General features: G+C 44.3%; 1 protein-coding gene and 1 long non-coding RNA gene across 2 annotated transcripts in view; one reads left to right on the top strand and one right to left on the bottom strand.

Moving 5' to 3' along the window:
• Positions 1-5634: 5634 nt before the first annotated feature.
• LOC119650282 lies at positions 5635-6262 on the bottom strand. The gene is made up of 3 exons (XR_005249253.1): positions 6130-6262; positions 5992-6052; positions 5635-5921 (listed from the first exon to the last, which is right to left on the bottom strand). It is a non-coding gene; the product is annotated as an uncharacterized LOC119650282 (long non-coding RNA).
• Positions 6263-8182: 1920 nt separating this feature from the next.
• LOC119647893 overlaps positions 8183-19467 on the top strand; it is a 68393-nt gene continuing 57108 nt past the window's right edge. Inside the window, exon 1 of the mRNA XM_038049192.1 lies at positions 8183-13810. Coding sequence (XP_037905120.1) covers positions 9645-13810 — 4166 coding nt within the window. The 5' untranslated portion in view covers positions 8183-9644. The remainder of the gene's footprint in view (positions 13811-19467) is intronic.

Genomic DNA, 19467 nt, shown 5'->3' with positions numbered 1-19467 from the left:
AACAGTCAAACTTTTCTTCTCCTTACGAACGGAGAATGCCTGGAGGCACTGAAGAGGTCGACTATAAACTGCTCTGCAAAACCGGACAACGACCTTGATCAAATTGACGCCGCCAACAAATTGTTGTAGTAGATGAGGGTCGACGGTCTGACGGAGATTGACGAACCCCCCACGCAAGCAGATCATGCCGCAGGTAACGCAAATAAATCTGCAGCACTCGAAGTGAACTTTGACTAATCTGCTTGTCCCCCTCCTAAAGGAAGACGTCGACATCGCACTAATATAGAAGCCTTGGGTTGGAGCGACAGCGTACAGGAGACGCTGGTCAAGACAGACCTAGATCATCTATCCTCGCGAATAGTCTGTCCGGACCTGAGTTCCAGTGACCTAGTCCTGGTCAAACTGGAGCAGGCGGGGGTAAAGAACGTATGTATTTCCTCGGCTCGAATGGCTCACCACCGATCAGATCCGCCAGAAGAATTACAACATTTGATAGACTGCGACGCCAATGCAAGGCATACGCTTCGGGGCAGCTCGGAACTCAACGAGAGATGTGATTCATTCTTTAATTTTATGCTTACTACAAACCTATCGGTGTTTAACAGGGGAAGTACAACAACCTTCCATTTCCCCAGCTCGGAGAACTGTGGGGGTTGGGAGAAAGTCCTTGATATCACCCTGCTAACCGACAATGGGATTCTTAGGGTGGTAAACTGAAGATATCTGACCAGAGATCCTTCTCAGATCACAGTTTTTAGACTAAATCTCGCCGCAGAGGTCTCCGGATTTTTCAGAAACCCCAGGAGGATCGATTGGAGAAAGTTTGTTCTAGTAATTTAGAACAAACACTTCGGTGCGTAAATTCGTAATGCCAATTACCAATGCACGGTAGACGATCTGGAGTCAAAGGTTGGGGCTCTGTAAAGGCCATTCGATACCGCCATTAAATTCTCGTGCCCTGCAAAATACAGCAAGAAGTCACTGCCACCGCGGTGGAATGAAGATTCCTCCAGCTTCAGGAAGCTGACCAGAGAAATCTTCAATATCTGCTACAAGCATAAATATTGGCAGTCAAACACGGGCTGCCTGAAGACGTACAAGTCGGCGATCAAGAGAGTCAAGAGGCGGTCTTGATTGGACTATTTTCAGACCATCGAAAGCACCAGCGAATCCGCGAGGCTCAGTGAGATTCTGTCCAAGGAGCATAGGAGCCCATTCTTTCTAAAGGAGTCAGGAGGCTCCTGGACGGAATCTTCTAGTGAAACCTTGGAGTTGCTGGTTCAGACGCACTTTTCCGCCAGTGAGGAGGACTGTGAGTCAGAACCTTGCTTGGGGGACTTGCGGCCATCCCAGCCATGCGTGACTATCAAATTGGTAATTACCGAGGATAAGATCGGCTGGGCTATAGACAGCTTCTCCGCATATAAATTTCCGGGCCCAGATGACGTAACGCCACTCATGCTACAGAAGCAGCAGGGAAGGATTGTGCCGTGGCTTGTTGTTCGTACCACATCTCTGGAGACGCGAACGAGTGGTTTTCATACCGAAAGCGGGCATGCGTGGCATGAGTCCGCGAAGGACTTTCGACCAATCAGCCTCACCTCTTTCATGCTGCAGACCATAGAGCACCTCCTGGACATCCACTTAAGGACGATTATGGGGAGAACGCCTTTATCTAAGTCTGGGACTTAGATGCCTACCTCAAAGGTAAATCCACAGAGACCACTCTCCACGAGGTAATTGGCACGTTTGAGCGGTCTGTGCAGTACAAGCAGTATACCGTTGCTGCCTTCTTGGATATAGAAGGAGCATTCAACAACGTTAGTACCCACGCCATCAAGGAAGTCTTGACCAGTATCGGATTGGAGGGGTATCTTCCGCATTGGATTATATCCATGCTAAGTACCAGGATAATCCAGTTGGATCAGGGAGGCGACCACTTGACCAGAACTGTGATCAGAGGCACGCCCCAGGGTGGCTCCTCTTCTCCGGTGCTCTCGTTAATGCTGATGGACGAGATTTTACGAATATTGGACGGGGTGAAGGTAATGGTGTATGCCCACAACTTGGTGATATTAGTGTCAGGGAAGTTTCCGTCCATTATGAGCAACTTTATTGAAGGAGCGTTGCGAAAGGTGTACCTGTGGGCAAGATATGGAGTCGGCATAAGCCCAACAAAAAGGGAAGGGTAAAACAATCACAGTTACGGCAAGGTGACCAGATCACAGAGCAGTACTCGAGGGTATTCCGCACGAAAGAATTGAAGAAAGCTAAGGAGGGTTGGATGCTGTCAAAATCAGAAGAGGAGCGAAGTATAAAGCCTGACAATTTTGCCGGTCGATTGGTGACTTCGAGGCAATGGGTGTCAAGGCGGAGCTTATTGTCGAAAGTGACTCCTAGGTCTTGAGTGCAATTTAAGCAGGATAAGGAATGTCCGTTAAAAGAGTAGGAGAAAGAAGTGGGTGAGGATCTCAGGGAGTAACACATTGAGTGACACTATCTGACGTTTAGCGCTAAACCATTAGTCGAGCACCAACGAACCAGAGTGTCTAGGTTAAATTGAAGGCAAACATAATCCATAGGCGACGACATAGCGGAGAAAAGTTTAAGGTCGTATGCATTGAGCAAACAGGGACAAGTAAGGAGGGGTAGGGGGGGGGGGGCAGAATAGATCCCCATGGTCCGTCAGAGAAGGGGGAAGTGCAACCGTCAAAAGAGACGCGGCAGGATCGGTTGGAAAGGTAAGAGGCAAGCCATGAAACTACTGGTATGGGATCGATTAGAGACGAGAATATGCATAGAAGTATCTTGTGATTTACAATGTCGAAGGCTTTAGCAAAATCAGTGGAAATAACCGTGAATTTGGACATTTGGCGACAAAGTTGGTAAAGTCAAGCAGGTTGGAGGCAGTGGACCTACGCTTAACAAAACCGTGTTGCCTTTTCACTATGTGGTAGCCAAAGTGGGCGGACGACCAGTTGTTGACATATCTTTCCAAGATTTTGGAACAGGAAAAGAAGAGGGAAATAGGACGGTAATTCTCGGGGAGCGTACGATCGTCACTTTTGTGTATTAGGAAAATGAGAGCCTCTTTCCACAAGCCGGGAAAATGATTCCCTTCGGGGCTTTTGTTGGAAATAAGAGATAGAGGAAGGGAGATGGACTGACCAGTTTTGAGCAAAAATAAATTTGGAAGACCATCGTTGCCAGGTTCGACATTGGGATCAAGTTTGCTAATGATGAACTCGACAAGGAATGGCAGGCGATGCGGGACAGGCAACATCCACTATCGAGAGCGATTCGGAGGAAGGAGCGACAACATAGACTGAGGAAAAGTAGCTGCAGAATAAATCACAAAATAGTTTGGGGGGAGTTAGCTGAGGCGCTAGAGAATTTAATGGACGGAAGGGATAACTGGGCAAGACAGCGGGAGTTGCGAATGTGGGACCAGAAATTTCGAGGTTAGCGAGTTTTCAACACCGGTCAAATATTCGTTTCTGAACTTATGTATTGAGGATTTGACCGAGGAATGTAGACACTTGAAAAAAAATCTAAGTCAGCATAGGCTCTAGAAGACAGGAACTTCTTCCTCGCAGTGTGTTTTTGACGCAGTTTTTTGTGGACTTCAGTGGTGAACCAGACAGCGTAAGAGCGTAAGCACTTAGGAGAGGATCAGGTAGGAGGGGACCTAACAAGGAAGAAAATGAGATAAAATGGTATAGAAGGTGTTGAGTACTTGGTCACACGTAAATGGAGAGAGGAGGGGAACCCAGTTGGTTGCGGCCATGGCTGAGTTCAAACCTTCGAAGTTCGCCTTACGAAAGTTGAACTTGGTAGGCTTGCGAGCGATGGGAGAGTGGAGTCTGGATGTCGAGATCAGGATGATCGGCGTCAGAGGCAACGTAAGACAGGGTATGAAGGGATTGATAAAAGCAAAATACAGGAAGGTTAAAGAGGACAAGGTGGTGGGATCTAAGTGGTTTCAGAAAGGTTAAATTGGAGGGCGCCACAGGTGTACATGAAAGTGGATAGAGGAGGGGAAGGGTGGGTGGAGTTATTAGGGAGGGAGGGAAGGTCAGGAGAGCATGGGAAGAGGGTGAAAGGAAGTGAAGAAAACAAAACGATTAGAACTTCTGATAATCTGTCAAAGAAATCCTCGTTCAGAGAAGGTGGGCTAAGACAGGGAAAATATACACAGGATATGATAAAGGGGCATACGTTTGGTGGAATGATTCGTATAGTGACAAGATCTAGGTGGAGGAGGAAAAGATGATTTCGGCACGGAGAGGGGACTTAACAGCTATTAGGGAACCTCCGCCGGTTTTTTCCCCAAGCGCAGCGCAGTTTCTGTCACAAAGAAAAACAGAGTAACCTTCGAGGAGCTCGGAATCTAAAATCCTGTCATCCAATCAATTTTCAGAAATACAGATGACATGATGTTGGAATACTAAGGTAGACAGTTTGAAATCCGACAGCTTGGTCCTTAGACCCCTTATATTTTGATAAAAGAGTGAATCATTAAAGTTCTGCGAGGCAGGCGGGCGGGCCGTAAATTTTCACGAAGCTTAGCCCTCTGGTAAGGCTTGACGAAGACCCCCTGTGGCCAAAAGGAAGACTGGACGATAGCGTCGAAGTTGTATGGATATGTCACTTTGAAGGGAGCTATCATTCGGTCAGGATAGTCGTCCCTCGTCTGCATCACACACGACAGAGGTTATAAAGTATAGTTGGCTTTGCGTCTGATATAGGCTAGAATTTCGTCGGAAGTGGTGGAGTACGCTAGCCTCGATACGAACAGCTGTTTCGGCGGCGAGACGACGTTCAATTGGGCGTGGGGTCGGAAGGGCATGCGGTTCAGCAGTGTCGAACGTCGATGATGCACAGGAGGAAGCGTGTGATGGTGCTAATGCAGCGACAGTAAGACAATCGTTAGAACTGGGTAGCGCAGCCGTTGTTGAGTAGGGGACATGTTCTTCGGATGGAGGAAGATTTTTAAGTTCACTAGTGGACGACGTCGAGCTGGTACGATCATTTATAGACGCAGTGGAACAGTGCGAGGCAGAGAATTAATCGACCGGGCCAACTTAGGTATGGCGCCAGTATTGTTGGCCGCAGTCTCCGGTAGAGTATAAGCAGAGCCAGTTAGCAGCATCTCGAGAGCTGAGGCTACGCCGGTGCTCGATGACGCTGTACCTTGAGGAAGCAGAATTGACGATGATTTTGAAACTGCATGTTAAATCGACACTAGAGTCGCAGTGTGTTGTTGCAGCAGTTGAATTGCATCAGATAGCGTGGTACTGCAGCAGGCATTACAACGATAGGTAACGTTCGGTGAAAATTTCAAGCCAATTAGAGAAGACGAGTTCGGCGAAGAGTGTATCTTTTATTGCAATTAGGACTTATGGGATGCGTCCCGGTTTCTGCCACAGCGAGGTCGGAGTTTAATATGGCATCATCCAGCCAGCTTTCGGAGATACAGTCTGGTTGAACGTCTTACTTTGTCGTCCTTTGTTTTTAAGTGGATCCTGAAATGGGGGAAGCAAATAAATAAAAGAAAAAATATTATATGCTCCATAACATGTAGTTTAGTTAAAAATACCTCCACAGCCAAGAAGCAAAAACTAAGGTCCCCTATCCGCCTTGACCTGGTTAACGGAAGTCGCACATAATTCCATTTCTTCGCTGATGGTATAGCAAGTCATCATGATCAATTTGTTCCTTCACACCTCACTGCTTCCACCGTGTCGCCCCCCGGCATTCTAGCTGTCCATCAAAAATTTCTGGATTCGAAATCCATTTTCAACATGTAGTCTATATGCATACACATATCGAAGCGCATCTTCCTTCTCGCTCCAATACAAATTAATAAACCGGAAATGAAAAACAAAAGCCAAACGAAGAAATGTGCTGGAATTAAAGTTCTGTAAAAAGATACAGAAGCAGTTCCTAATGAGGCGAAGAGAGAGATTCCAGACGCAGCTTAGGACTTACCATCGAGCGTGAGATGCATAGATCCATCATTTTATCGGACTTCCGTTTTTTTTCTAACCTTCTATGATGAATCGAAATAAAAGAGCATCAAGAATGAAGTGCGAATTATAAGGTTACAACACATAGATCAATACTTACAGGTTGCTGTTGTCGCGCGGTTGTGTGCGTTGACCAATGGGGAAGAGTCAAAAATTTCTAAAACAGTCGAAACTCCGCCCAGCAGCGTGCTTCTGTGTTGCATGGGTGATAACCGGGCAATGACATGGCTCTCTGGCTCGTAAACTTGTGTTGGGGTTGAAGATTGTTATTGAACTGTCATTCCTACACTCACACCAATGCATCACCTGACAGTTCGCTTTCGTTTTCGTTTTGAAGGGGTGATGTGCCCGGCCAAGAAACGCATGGAGTTAAATCGATTTTCAGTGCTCTGATGACGTAGAACCGGTAATGCAACTTCTCTGCGAGTTTCCCTGTGAGAGAGAGCGAGACAGGTTGACAGTTGGTTTGATGAGAAAAGTATCTTTGGGGAAATATCTTTCAGATACAGTTGTGCATTTCATGGACTAGATAGCAGAAAGAGAGAGAGAGAGATAGAGAAGAGAGCTGGGAACCTCATGGAGATGCAGAGAGCAACCAAGGAAATGCACCACATCGCACTCACGTTTTTGAGATATTTCGGTCATTTGCGCTGAACGTATCTTTAGATGGTTTGTTTACGGTTAGGTTGTATGCTAGATAGGAATTGAATGGAGTGTGAAAATCGCGCTCAGTTGCCAAGCGCATGTGTGTGGGTACTGTTGATGGTCTCGTTTGGCTGGGAGGTGAGAGACAAGCGTTAGAAAAATATATTCGTGTGCATTTTACAATTGTCCATATACGTTTGTAATACTTCATTGCATGAGATTTATTTGACAGCGTTTGAGCATAAATTGTGTGCATGTGTTCGAATTAGATGTTTTCAGTTTGCTTTGTAATTTTTTTCAGTTCAGATGGGTCGCAATGAAAGCATCAGTAGCGCCGAATTGTACCGGTTTTGGTGCATGGATTTTGAAGGTACCTAAGTTTGGCTAATAAGGGAACTCAGTGGAAAAATGTTTTTTTTATTTTTCAGGGGCGTTGGAGGACCGGTAGCCCAGTAATAACGACTCAGTTATTTATGTATATGCAGCGGATGGATGACAAGAACTGCAACGAAGCTATTGTGGCTTATTTGATAAAAAAAATGGTTCCAGTGTGAGCCAGGACGCCATACAGCTTTTAGGAATATTGAATTGGTCTACCTTGGTAGAAAACCGGGTTGTTTGGAGTTCCTTATTAAAGCAAGTCTAGACCGGTCACCGGCGTCAGCTTTTAGGAATATTGAATTGGTCTACCTTGGTAGAAAGCCGGGTTGTTTGGAGTTCCTTATTAAAGCAGGTCTAGACCGGTCACCGGTCATGACCCATCTCACGGTTTCACTTTGCCCTCGAAATAAACTTACCAAGTAGTGTCCATGACTTATTGAATCAGATGAAAGACTCGTGTTTGAGCACGTGTCTATAATGACAGGTAGTGCATGGGAAGGCTAGGATGGAACTAGACTTTGACAGGAAGGTTCCAGTTAATTACTTCAAATATCACTGAGAAGTTCGAATGTATCCAAAGCGAAACAGATTTTTTTGACTGAAGATAGACAGGTTGAACCTTTCACGGCATACCACATATGTACGTCCCTGCATGGTTCATTATCATCACGTTGGGTTTCAAGTCCAATAAGCATTGAGCCAAAATGAGTTTCTCCTGATTTTGACCGGAATGAAAAGCTGTTCTGGGCTAGTGCTTCACTCACACAGAGTGGCAACTTGCAGTCTCAATGGTATTAAAGGACGAACAACACCAACTGAATATAAAACGTAAATATGCAGTTCACCGACATTGCATCTGACATTAAGGTTCTCAAGTGTTGGTGTGCCAAAAAAACCAACTAGGAGCGTGCTCCACTTTTGAAGGCAACATGAATGCCTTGGTACCACTACTAAAACAAACCAGTTATGCGCAGTGGCGAAAGAGAGCGCCCGACTTTCCTCTCCTTCTAATTTGAAATGCATTTCAACACACTCACAACTAGCTTACCAACACAACCATGGTGAAACCCAATTGGCATTCTCTCGGTCATGTCAGGCAGCTAAAAAGTAGTACTGGTCGAACCGTAGAGCCTAGAGATCGTGTCGTGTTTTTGTCGAAAATGTAGGGTGTCCCGGTCAAAACAGTCCATTAGACTCCCTATGCTGTGCAAGAGTAGTCGACTCTGGCGTGCACATATCGCGTTTACTCGCAATTTGAAAAAAAAAACAGTGTACGCTTGCCGTCTCGTTCTAGGCGACTTTGTCGCGGTCGAGGCGAAGTAGATACCCGAGAAATCAGTAGATGGATTTAAATGAAGGAATTTCGCGAAGCAATTTAACAAGATAGCTCTGAGAAAGCTACTTTCGCGAAATACGTGAGAAACTAAACCAAGTGTGATTTTACTGAAATTCAAAGTTTTATGAAAATCGGTTCAGCAAACTTGTCAGGCAAATAAAAAGTATCTTTCGTATGCATCGGGCGGTGGTGAAGTTATCTTATAGCAGAAAGATTTTTCGCCTTGAGGTCTACGGAAGGGAAGCATGCTATCTCTATCAATCGTTTTGAATTGAATCTCCGCCATATTCCTTTTCAAAATATGTTTCTCCCAGCCTGTTGTGAGCTCTGTCGTTGAATTTTCGTCCGAAAGAAAATTTTCATGCGAGTTTTCTCAACAATAGCCCTCGTTGACGCGGAAGAAAATTACATCTCCATTCGAATTTTCGACACCAATAAGATTGGTATTGGTGAAACCCAAGTGCAATATCCTCCCAGAATAAGTGTTCAGTGTAATTAGGTTTCAAAACCTCTATCCCTTTAGAATATGTGCCCGAAATCATAAAAATCTCCACCATAGAGAATTCCGATGCAAATGCATTTCACCAACACAACACAGCAATCTCACCAACAAGGAAAAAAATGTAAATAAGTGTCAGCTCTTTCGCACATTGTGGATTATTGCGTTAGAGTAAGTGAAAAACAAGAGGTCAGTTCAATGGCTCTCGTGTGCATGTGAAAAAGAGAAAAAAAAAGTGTTTATTCCAACACCAATCCATACACCAACAGAAAAAAAATTTCAGTAATCAAGTGCAAAAGGGAAATTTTTCAATATAAGTTGGTAAACCAAAAAAAATTCCCATAAATTCGATTAGTGTGTGAAATTAATCCTACCATCTCGCTCCCTTATACAATCCATAGTGCATGAGAAATTGGTGAAAGAGGGAGATGGCTGGCAAGTGTCTGTCAAGCTAACACAGCGAGCAAGTGTTTATACATGAATACAAAATCGAGCCCCCATCGCGAAAACGGTAGGGGTTAATTATGGAGTGCAACTGAAATTGTCAAACAATCTAGAAATATAATGGAACCAAAACCCACGGAATTTGTTTACAGACATTTTTCAACGCTGCTTACAACTATAATGTCGGAGGATACCTCCTTCATTGGTGAATAGAATGGGCCTTAGACTTTGCTTACTAAAAAGCGCGCTTGAGTCTGAGTTGGACGCATTTTGAGAAGGACTTGGCTCAGTCTCGCAATTAGTGTGAAGTATGAGCTCCGTGGATGCCGAGGTGAATGATGAATGGGTTGCCAATAATGAAGTGTTGGAAAGCTTGCAAGTGAGTGGTACAGCCAAGGACTCTGAAGACGAGAAAGAAGAACTAGAGACGATACCGATAGACGAATGTTCAGATACCTTAAAAGTTATAGATGTCAAACTGCCTAACAAAATACATTCACCATCAACAAGTTCAGTTTTATCCCTACCACCCCTTCCTGATTTGATACCCATCAGAAAAGCCAGTGTGAATTTGTCAAACCTGCCGGGAAATCCGCAAAAGGTATCTGGCTTGGAAGGCGAGCAGGAGGAAGACCCAGGAGAATCTAGTCACTCGAACGAGGCAGAACAAGTTATTTCTTCAGAACATTCCGATGGATGTGCTGAGGAGGCGACCGAAGTACCTAACACAGCGGAAGAAGTGGAATCTGGAATAGAGCAACTACAACTCTCGCCAGCAGCTACACCGCCTATTGTAAATACCGAAGACAATCAAATAGCTGCCTCTGAAAGCAATGCTAGTAATACTACCATCAGTAACATTAACGAACCAAGTGATCAACCATCGGCAATGCAAGAACTCCAACCAGACCAACCTATGGTCCAGCACCGCAAATCCGATCGTCGGCGAGTCGGCCGTGACATATTCTTCTTCTTTGAGGAGCATCCAGCCAATCGCCGAAAGAGTCGCCAAACAAAGCGGAGTCCACAAAAACGTGGTCGACCTCGGGCCGGGAAAACCCAGCCTCCGCCTAAACTACAAATACCACAGCCAACAAAAAGAGAGGCTTTAACCTCACCTGAAGCAACAACACCAACAACAACAGATTCTACACCTACAACACCGCGTGTCAATCCAATTTTCCTTTGGGTAAAACAAGATGACACGCGAATCGTCGAAGTTCGCTGTGAGGACTATGATAAACGCAATAGAATAAGACTTACAAAAACGGCCAATGGCTGGCGTGCAATACCCAGAACTGATCCAACCAGCTCCAGAGTGGTCAAGCTTCTCCCAAATCCTATGGTTCATGTGAAACAGGAACCAAAACCGGACCTACTCCAGAGCACCTCTATTGAAAGCGACCCTTCAAAAGCATCTGAAACTGCTTGTTCATCCCAAGAAGACTACGAAGCGATGAAAACAAAGAAGAGCAAGAAAAAGAAAAAGAAGAAGAAGAAAAGGAAACACGATGAAGACAAAGAAAGAGAGAGCGAAAAACCTGCGACAGAAGAAGAGCGGAATGAACCATGTACACCAGCTTCTGTCGATCCGCTATCAGATATTCCAAAAATTCTTTCACCCGCTCCTGCCGATATTGTCATTTACGAGAGCACCAATCATGAACGGAACGAATCAGAGCAGGACGAGCAAATGGAAGTGGGTCATTCAGATGTTGCGGATGAAAATTCCGCACTGATAGAACCAAACAACAATGACTCAACTGTTGATTTAACCAAAAACCTAACTCAACTCAGTGATGATATGGAACTGAATATGCCGCAATTTATTATTCGGCCTGGCAATTCTGAACCAGAAATGATCCTATGTCCTGAAACTGGTGAGTTCAGACGCATTGACCAAGTAGGTCAACAACAATCCGCTACTGTTGACCTAACAAATAGCGAGGCAGACCTGAATGAAAGTTTCGATGTAGACACAAAACATTTGAAAGAACTGCTTGATAATGAGGACCTGCTGAGTCATTGTGACAGTGGCATGACTGGAGCGGAACTCATTGACTCTCTTGTGAAAAGAGGTTGTGAAGACAACCACATATCAGAGGAGGACCAACATCAAATCAAAGAAACAATATGTTTGACAGACGATTTCGAAAACGAAGAAGAAGAAATATTGATGCGTCCAGAACCAGTTGAAGACATCATCTCACGGCTGGGAGAATCCCTGACCACATCTCCTAAATGTCTCTCATTCAATGAAGCTGGGGAAATTGAAGGATTACATGGTGAACTCTTTCAGAACTCATCAAACCAAAGCGATCCTTTCAACAGTCGAAACACACTGGAAGAACTGTCAATCACTATCAAAGATCTTGAATCTATCCCAGCTAAAACGACCGTTGAGCAGGCTCCCAATGAAGCTCCCGAAACGACAACCATTGTCTCACCAGATTCCTGCGTTGATGAACTGCCAAAAGATTTAACATGTAAAAAGGTTTCTGAAAATTCAGCTCTTACGAAAAGTAAAGATCATCCTCAGAACAACATTCACCAGCAGCAGATGCCACCGCAACCGCAACGAACGAATTCTCGAAGTTCGGATGCAATACAATCGCCACAGCCAAGCGGTCTGCCTGCTGTTCCACCATCACCTGATATAGTGCATTCCAATAAGACAAAGAGCATGTTTTTGGATCAGCTTCTAAACCAAAACTCTACTAGCCCTAAGATATGTTCCTCAGTAACGGTAACGCCTGTAAGTATGATAAATTCTACGACAAAAGTCGCACAACAGAAAGAACCCCTCGACTTGGGTAAACATCGTAAGTCGGCAAGTCCTACTGTATCCTGTTCTGAGGAGGCTAAGCGAACCATGTCAAGCGATGAACCAGTTCACAAGCGAATCAAAACCGAACCAGTGTCAACAAATGATCCTAAGAACGGTACTAACAACTCTGATTTGGCTGACCTACTTCAACCAGCTAAGGATCCTGATCCTCTAACGCAGCTAAGACTTCTTATAAGCAATCCTGAATGGAAAGTACCTGATCCAATTTTGGTGCCAAAGGATCGGTTGAGTGCCGTACTGGCGTCGCCTGCTCGCGAAATACCGCTTTTACTCACCACTAGGCCAGAACTAAGGTTACCCGAGGCATTTGCGTATCCGTCAATTCTAAAAGACCCAGACATATTGGTTATATCAATGGCACAATTGGAAGCAATTCTTCAGAAACAAGTCGAGATAACACGACCTAAGAGTACTCCAGTGCCGCAGGTTACAATAGAGCCTGTCACCCGGCCAAGACAAGACAAACAGGCTCAGCAACATGACGTTGATAACAGAAACAAGAATAACATGTTGAATCCACTGGCCCCACTGATGACACCTGGGTTAGCGAATGATATAGATGCAGCTACGCTGGCTGCATTCAACCAAATGTTCTGGCTCCCATATCTTAGTCAAATGGCTCCTGAACTTTTCAAGGCCATGGCAGGACTGCCGAATAATGCTAACCTTGCTGAGCTTCTGCCATTCTTGGCACAGCAACAACAACAACAGCAGCAGCAACAGCAAAAGCTTCAGCATCAACAACAACAGCAACCGCGCAATCTGTACAACCCCCAATTCAATGCCAACGCCATGGCATTCCAGAATCCCTTAGAGCTTGCCATGTGGCAAGAGGCTTTAGGTCAAGCTCAAATGCAGCAGGCGCTAAAGATGCAGCGCGAAAACCAACAATCAACTCACAAAAAGCCAACAACGCCTACAGACGCCAAACCGAATGTTCGTCAACAACATAATATGACAGCCTCGCTGCTCGCACAAAACAAACAACCACAACAGCAACAAAAGACTCGCACAAACTACGGTATCAATCCATTCAGGACGGAGTTCAATAGAATGCCAAATCGGCAAGGGAACAACACTTCGCGAACAGACAACCAATTCCTGTCACCCAGTAGTAAAGCCACTAAGCAATCCCAGCAAAGTCAGCATCAGGCAACGCAGCAAAATCAAAATTCCAACCCCAGTGGCGAACAAAAGCCTCGTGTCACTCTCAAATCCCTGTCGAATCTCCTCGAACCCGAACGTCTGCTTAGTCAAGGTGATCCAAAAATGTCGGCCAATCTAATGGCAATGCCTGGGTTTGATTTCACTCAAAATCAGCAATCGCTGCAACAGCAACAATATCAATTCGGTCAATTTGGTAGCACTGCAGGCGGTGTTAGCCAAACTCAACATCAACAACATCCGCAACATCCTCAGCAGCAACAACAACAGCAACAAACCCAGGCGCAACCACAGCTCCAGGGTAAACTGAAGGTGAAACCTGGCGCCCATCTTTTGGATCCCGCAGCGATGCAGAGGAGATTGTTGAATTATGACGAAATACCGGAAGTTGGTAGTACCACAAATGGATTGGATGATATGATGAATGATCCTAATGCACCGCTATGGCATCCATTGTTTGGAAGGTGAGTTTTTACTTTTCAGATATTTTTCAATCTTGGGTTGCTTTCGAGGGAGGTAGTGTCACTTGGTAGGTGGCATTTACCGGCAGTTTATTGGTGTTGTCTAAAGAAGGATTACTTCGAGTCTTGAATGAGTCACAGCCTCTGACGTAGCCTAGATACTACCCGAGACCGAATGGTCTACAGCAACGAGACAATCTTTAGGGGCTGAATACGGCCTAGAAGTCATGAAGGCCCCTTTCCTTTACTGGTTATATTCGTTTATCCAAATGTCGTCAATGATTCCAGACTTCTGGAAATGTCATTGTACTGTTCGCGTCAACTGAGTTTCAATCATGGTCAAAGAATTGAACTCTTCTCATAGTAGGCACGTTCAGCTTTTCACAGAAATAGAATACCTACCACCCCTCCTGATGAAACCCTCGAAGTTTCATCAGATATTCGCTGGTACTGGAAAAGTTTGCTGCCTCCACCTTAATTAAAAATTCCCGGAATACTGTTCTATTGATTTGTTATTCCGGAAACTGTAGACCCTACTGTCAGTTGTCCTACCTCATGCCCATTTAGACCGTAGTATAGTCTTGAGTCCGTTTGAGAGAGGACAGCGCGTGTAACATCTATGTATCTCAGGATGTAGGTGGAGTCAACCTCACTCGAACTGAGAAGACACCAAGGGGATACCCCCTGTAAATTTGGGGTTGAGAATATGCTTAAATTATTCACTGCTTGTCGTAAAAAAATACCTAAAAAAGGAAGAAGTTTTGTGGAATACCACCGTTTTCGGCACTGTCAACTCGGTAGAACTGAGCACCTTCTCCACACATGGTGCTTCATCAGGACGTCTTGTTATAGAAACGTAAAAAACTCAACTCTGCTTTTGGACTGAGAACGGACCAGACCGAGAAGAGAAACTGTTTCAACAACACATTCACTTTGTCCAGCTTAGGCGTGAAGGTTAGTTTCGTTCCATGTAATCCTCGCAGCTGGTAATATACCAGGAAGCGAGCAATATTCAGCAACCACTTTTAGTCACACGTCTCTCAGGTCAAGGATGAAACAGCATCTGGTTTTACCTTCGCCTCCGACGAAATCGTCATTCACTCTTTTGTGAAACATCTTTTGCGGCAATGTTGCTCCTGGGGTCCATTGTCAGGGTTATACCAGAGTTTTCTGTCTGCTAAATAGCAAAAGGCCACAGCAGTGAGATGGCTGGGAATGGCAATCTTCGTGAAGGATTTATTTGCTAGACTCTAATGGATCGAATTGATTGCCATCCTCGCGTTTATAGTTGTCACCCCGCAATATTTGCTGACACTATTCTTTCCGTGAACTGCAGCCAGGAAATAATTTCATGGCATGATAGGCTCATCTGACTTTATGGAGTCTACTGAATGATCTAAAATGACCCCTATCATTAACTGGAAGTCATTTATTGCAGATGACCCGAAATCTGTTGAAGATGACTTGCTGCAACACTTTCTTTATTATATCTAGACGATACACGGGTTTACAAGAGGATGGCTCGCCTGGAGTTTTATCAGCCGCAGGCCGTAGTACCAATCACTGTCGCTACCATGAAACATCCTCTTGGATATGTACGTTTCAAAAAACTAAGCGACATGACCGGTATAGACTTTACAGCAACCTTAAGAGCCTAATTCGCTATGCCGTCCGGGGTCGGAGCTTTGTTGCCTCCTATTCTACTGCAGACGTCCAGCAGCTTGTCTCAAGTTACCGTCAAAATTGTCGGAGTCTGAAAGCTGTCAGCATTCTTTTCTTGTTGGGAAAATCAATCCTGGCTGAATTTCAGCAGGTAGGGCATGTGATCTTCAGAGACAAACGGCTTTCTGAATCGTCCCATCACAACCCTACAGGGGTTCTCCCACGGGAAAACGTCCACCTTCGAGCACAGTACCTTCAAATATTTCGCTATCTCAGCTGTCAGATTGAGTATATTAGGCGAATTAGTCCGGTCCAACCTCAAGTGGATGCGGACTTACGACTCTGCAATCCTTAAAAAAGTATAGCCAAATTGAGGTTTCCGTTTTTCCTTATAGATGTGCCTCTATCTATGGACAATTCGTCTGGCTCGCCGGCAAGCCGATCAAAATATGATCATTTCTCTTTTCTGTCAGTAGTAAGGCCTTCTACTGGAAAACGTGTATACCTTTGACACGGATGCATCAGATGAAGGGTTCTTTCTGTGAACATTGATCTATCCAGACCTATTTGAAGGTTTACTTATCAATGGTTTCTGAAAGCTAGCCTGTAATCCTTCCTGTTTTGAGGCATGCTGGTTTTCTGCCTTGCAGTTCTCCTCATAGCTTAAAACTGGTTGCTTGGCAACGGATTTGAATGCAGTTCTCCGTACGTTTTCCATGCCTACATCACCTTCGTTGGCTATAAGTAACTGCGTCAAAACTTCCAACTTCGGCTCAACCTACGAAATACTCTGCTAGACCTCCGAAAAGGGACCTAGGCTACATATTCCCGCCACATTTTGCAAGGAAGTATTTCATGCAGTACCCCATCTTGCGCAAACAGGCATTTGGACAACGAAGCGGCAGGTCACTAGCAATTAATAAGGATGTAAACTCCTGGGGCAGATAGTGCATTGCGTGCCAGAAGTGTAAAGTCATCAAGCACGTACAGAAAGAAGTAGGCTCGTTCCCTCGGTCTACCATACGGTTTCACTCGATCTACATCGACATAATTGGCTCCTTGCGAGACTGGCATGGATTTGAGTATTGCCTAACATTCATCGATAGGTTCACGAGGTGGCCTGAGACAATGTCTCTGTCGGACATTCGTGCGGCGATGGCCTGTGTCGAGAATGATCGCACGCTTTAGAATTACTACTGAAGTTCGACTCTACTCTGTATGCCATCAGACGACTGCGTATCACCTGGAATCCAATGGGATGCTAGAACGCAGTCGTAGGACCGCTATAATGACAGACGATGGCTCTTCGTGGTCCCAAGTCATGCCTTTCGTTCTACTGGGCCTACATACAGCCCAGTATACAGGGAGAATTTGAGACTCTCTAGTGACTCTGGGCTCAACCTTACTGAGCTGCCGCGTTTCCTCCGGGACCTCATGACCAAGGTAAAATCACCCCCATCCACCGGTTTTTCAACATTTCTTTATATTTGAAGTTTTATCTTTTCTAATAAGGTCAATTTCCTGTCTGCTCATACTACGGCTCTAGGTAGTCCTTAGAGCTCCCGTGATTGGCATATATTCCACTGATGACATCAGTTTTCAATTTTTCAAGTCTGGAGGTTCATGTGTTGAATTCATTGTTCATAAGGATTGACATCCCTATAAAACGAAAATGTGCCACGACATGTAATGTTGCTGTTAACACTCTGACATTCAGTCATGATTCCGTGGTTGAAGAAGCTTACGTCCCTACCAGTAAAAAAATTGGCCAGCAAAATTTTAGTGAGCCGCTTATGAACTCAGTTTTGAACTATTAAAAAAATTGAAAAGATTTGTTGTGAACATTAGAGGCCGAAACTTAGTCAGATGGAAAAACTCCCTTGCAATCCCAGCAAAAAAAAAATACCAAAACCTCCTTCGCCGGCGGACCATGATTTTTTTCAACTGTTGTTGCATACCTTACACGTCACCTAGTTTCCATCACCACTTAACATCTGCTTCAAAAATGAACCTAATTCGTCATGCTGCAGGAAAGAATGTCATACATCAGTGCGGCCCAAAAGGTCGTCTTCCTTCAATTCTTGTCATACCGATACATCGAGGTTCTTATTGAAGTTAGCTTTAGGCAGGCTAATCGTCAATTCCTGAACAATGGGATGAATGGTCACATCCCGGCCCAAAGTAGATATTTTCATGATTTTTTCGCGACTGGCCTACTTATCTTCAAAGTTCCAGAATGAGAATGGTATTGTTGGAGCCCCGAGACTGACAGTAATGACTAGAGGGGTGAAGTCCTGAACTGTTCTGGAATACAAGGAAATCTACTTGTCCTTCTCTGCTTTTTATATACGTGGATGAAATTAGAGTCCGAGAGTTCCCTAAGCTACCCTTGACGTGTGAGTGGCAATTTCCTACCGCATCAACTCCACCTTCAGATAAAAGCCTGAATAAACATTTGGTTGTGCAATCTGGACCGGATATGAAGAAAAAAACCTTTTCGCAGGTCAATCATCTACGAAGATCCGAATTAGTCGAGTCCCTGAGTCATTCATATCGGAAGTTTCCGATGTACGTACCTCAGAGAATGAAATCATTATTCTGTGTTACGATGGTGATATCAACTGCCGAACTCCTTAGATGGGGGTCAACCAGTTCTAAATTAATTTATTTTCCTAAGAAGTCCTTGGAATGTATTATGCAGAAGCAACTTCATTATTCTGTGAATTCATCTTATCGCTGGATTTGACCACACTCTTATCAGTAATCGTTCATGTAATATATAATCAGACGCGGATTGGAAACATAGTCGTAGCAAACCAGGATGGTTAACGAGGGATTAATATAACAACATAAATAGCAATGAAGGAATCCATGTGATCTGGACAACGTTTTCCATTTTTTTTCTCTTTTTGCGAGTGAATAGGGGCTGGGGGACGTGAAGATATTTTTTCATAAAAGGGGGAATCGTATTTCCAGTACTCTGGCCCTTAGTAGGCACATTGTACTAACCATTTTAGACGATCACAAACATCCATGACTATAGCCGGGATTCCAAAACGGGGCATGTCATTAAGATCGTCAAACTAAGGCCCCCCAAACTTGCCAAAATATTTTGTCTGAGGATGTAGAGATGGTGCCACTTCTGCCTTTAGTAGGTTTTAGTTGATGAGATTTTTTTTTGATGCAGTATGCCCCTTTAATTCGGAGCTTTCAGAAATTCGAATGGCCACTTCCTTTCATCCTTGCGGAAAATTTCAGTTTCAGATTATGTCTTATGCTCTACCGGCTGAGCTAATCGAGTCAATAATTGAGGGACTCGTGTCGTTAAAATACGAGAATTCTTAAGCTTAATCTTAGTTGTAGGTTCGAGCTCCAGGTTCGATGCCATTCGTAATGACTTAAGGCGGAAGAGGTCGACAGTCATAGAATTTACTTAAATGGCGCCCAATGTGGGGAACTAAACCGATCAGTTTCTTTCATCTTCAAATTTTCAACCCTCTTCTCCAATATCTCTCTCTCTTATTATCTAGCCTCTATAATCTAAACCGTTTCTATTTGCGTATGCTTCTATTTCTTTCACTTAAATTTGAAAAATTCAATCTTTAGTTTCGAGTATTTTTTACCTCCAGGACTGCTTAGCCATCCATTCTTGACTGTTCATACATTAATGAGCCTCCAACCTTTCAGTTAAGAAGGATTCATCCGTTGGGAATGACAGGCATGACAGAGGAGGGGAGGCTGAAGGGTAAGGACAATCATAAGTACACCAAAAGCTCGAGAAGTTGTGTTACTCATTTTCTGAGATACTGAAAGATTGTGATGCTTGTCCTTCATGATCATGAGTTTTTCTGTCCTCTTTTCTGTATTCAGCGCAAGCCCTATTGTAATATCGAATATACTTTAAATGAGACCACATGAATCTTTCGCACAAAGAAGGTGATCCAAAGAAGCTGAAAAGTAGTAACAAAAATCTAATAAGTTCCTAGGGACTTATGTGA

Source organism: Hermetia illucens, chromosome 2 (genome assembly GCF_905115235.1).
Source record: "Hermetia illucens chromosome 2, iHerIll2.2.curated.20191125, whole genome shotgun sequence".
In the NCBI taxonomy this organism is placed as follows: domain Eukaryota; kingdom Metazoa; phylum Arthropoda; class Insecta; order Diptera; family Stratiomyidae; genus Hermetia; species Hermetia illucens.
The sequence above is the reverse complement of the archived record's forward strand: the minus strand, read 5'-3'. Positions and strand labels throughout refer to the sequence as shown.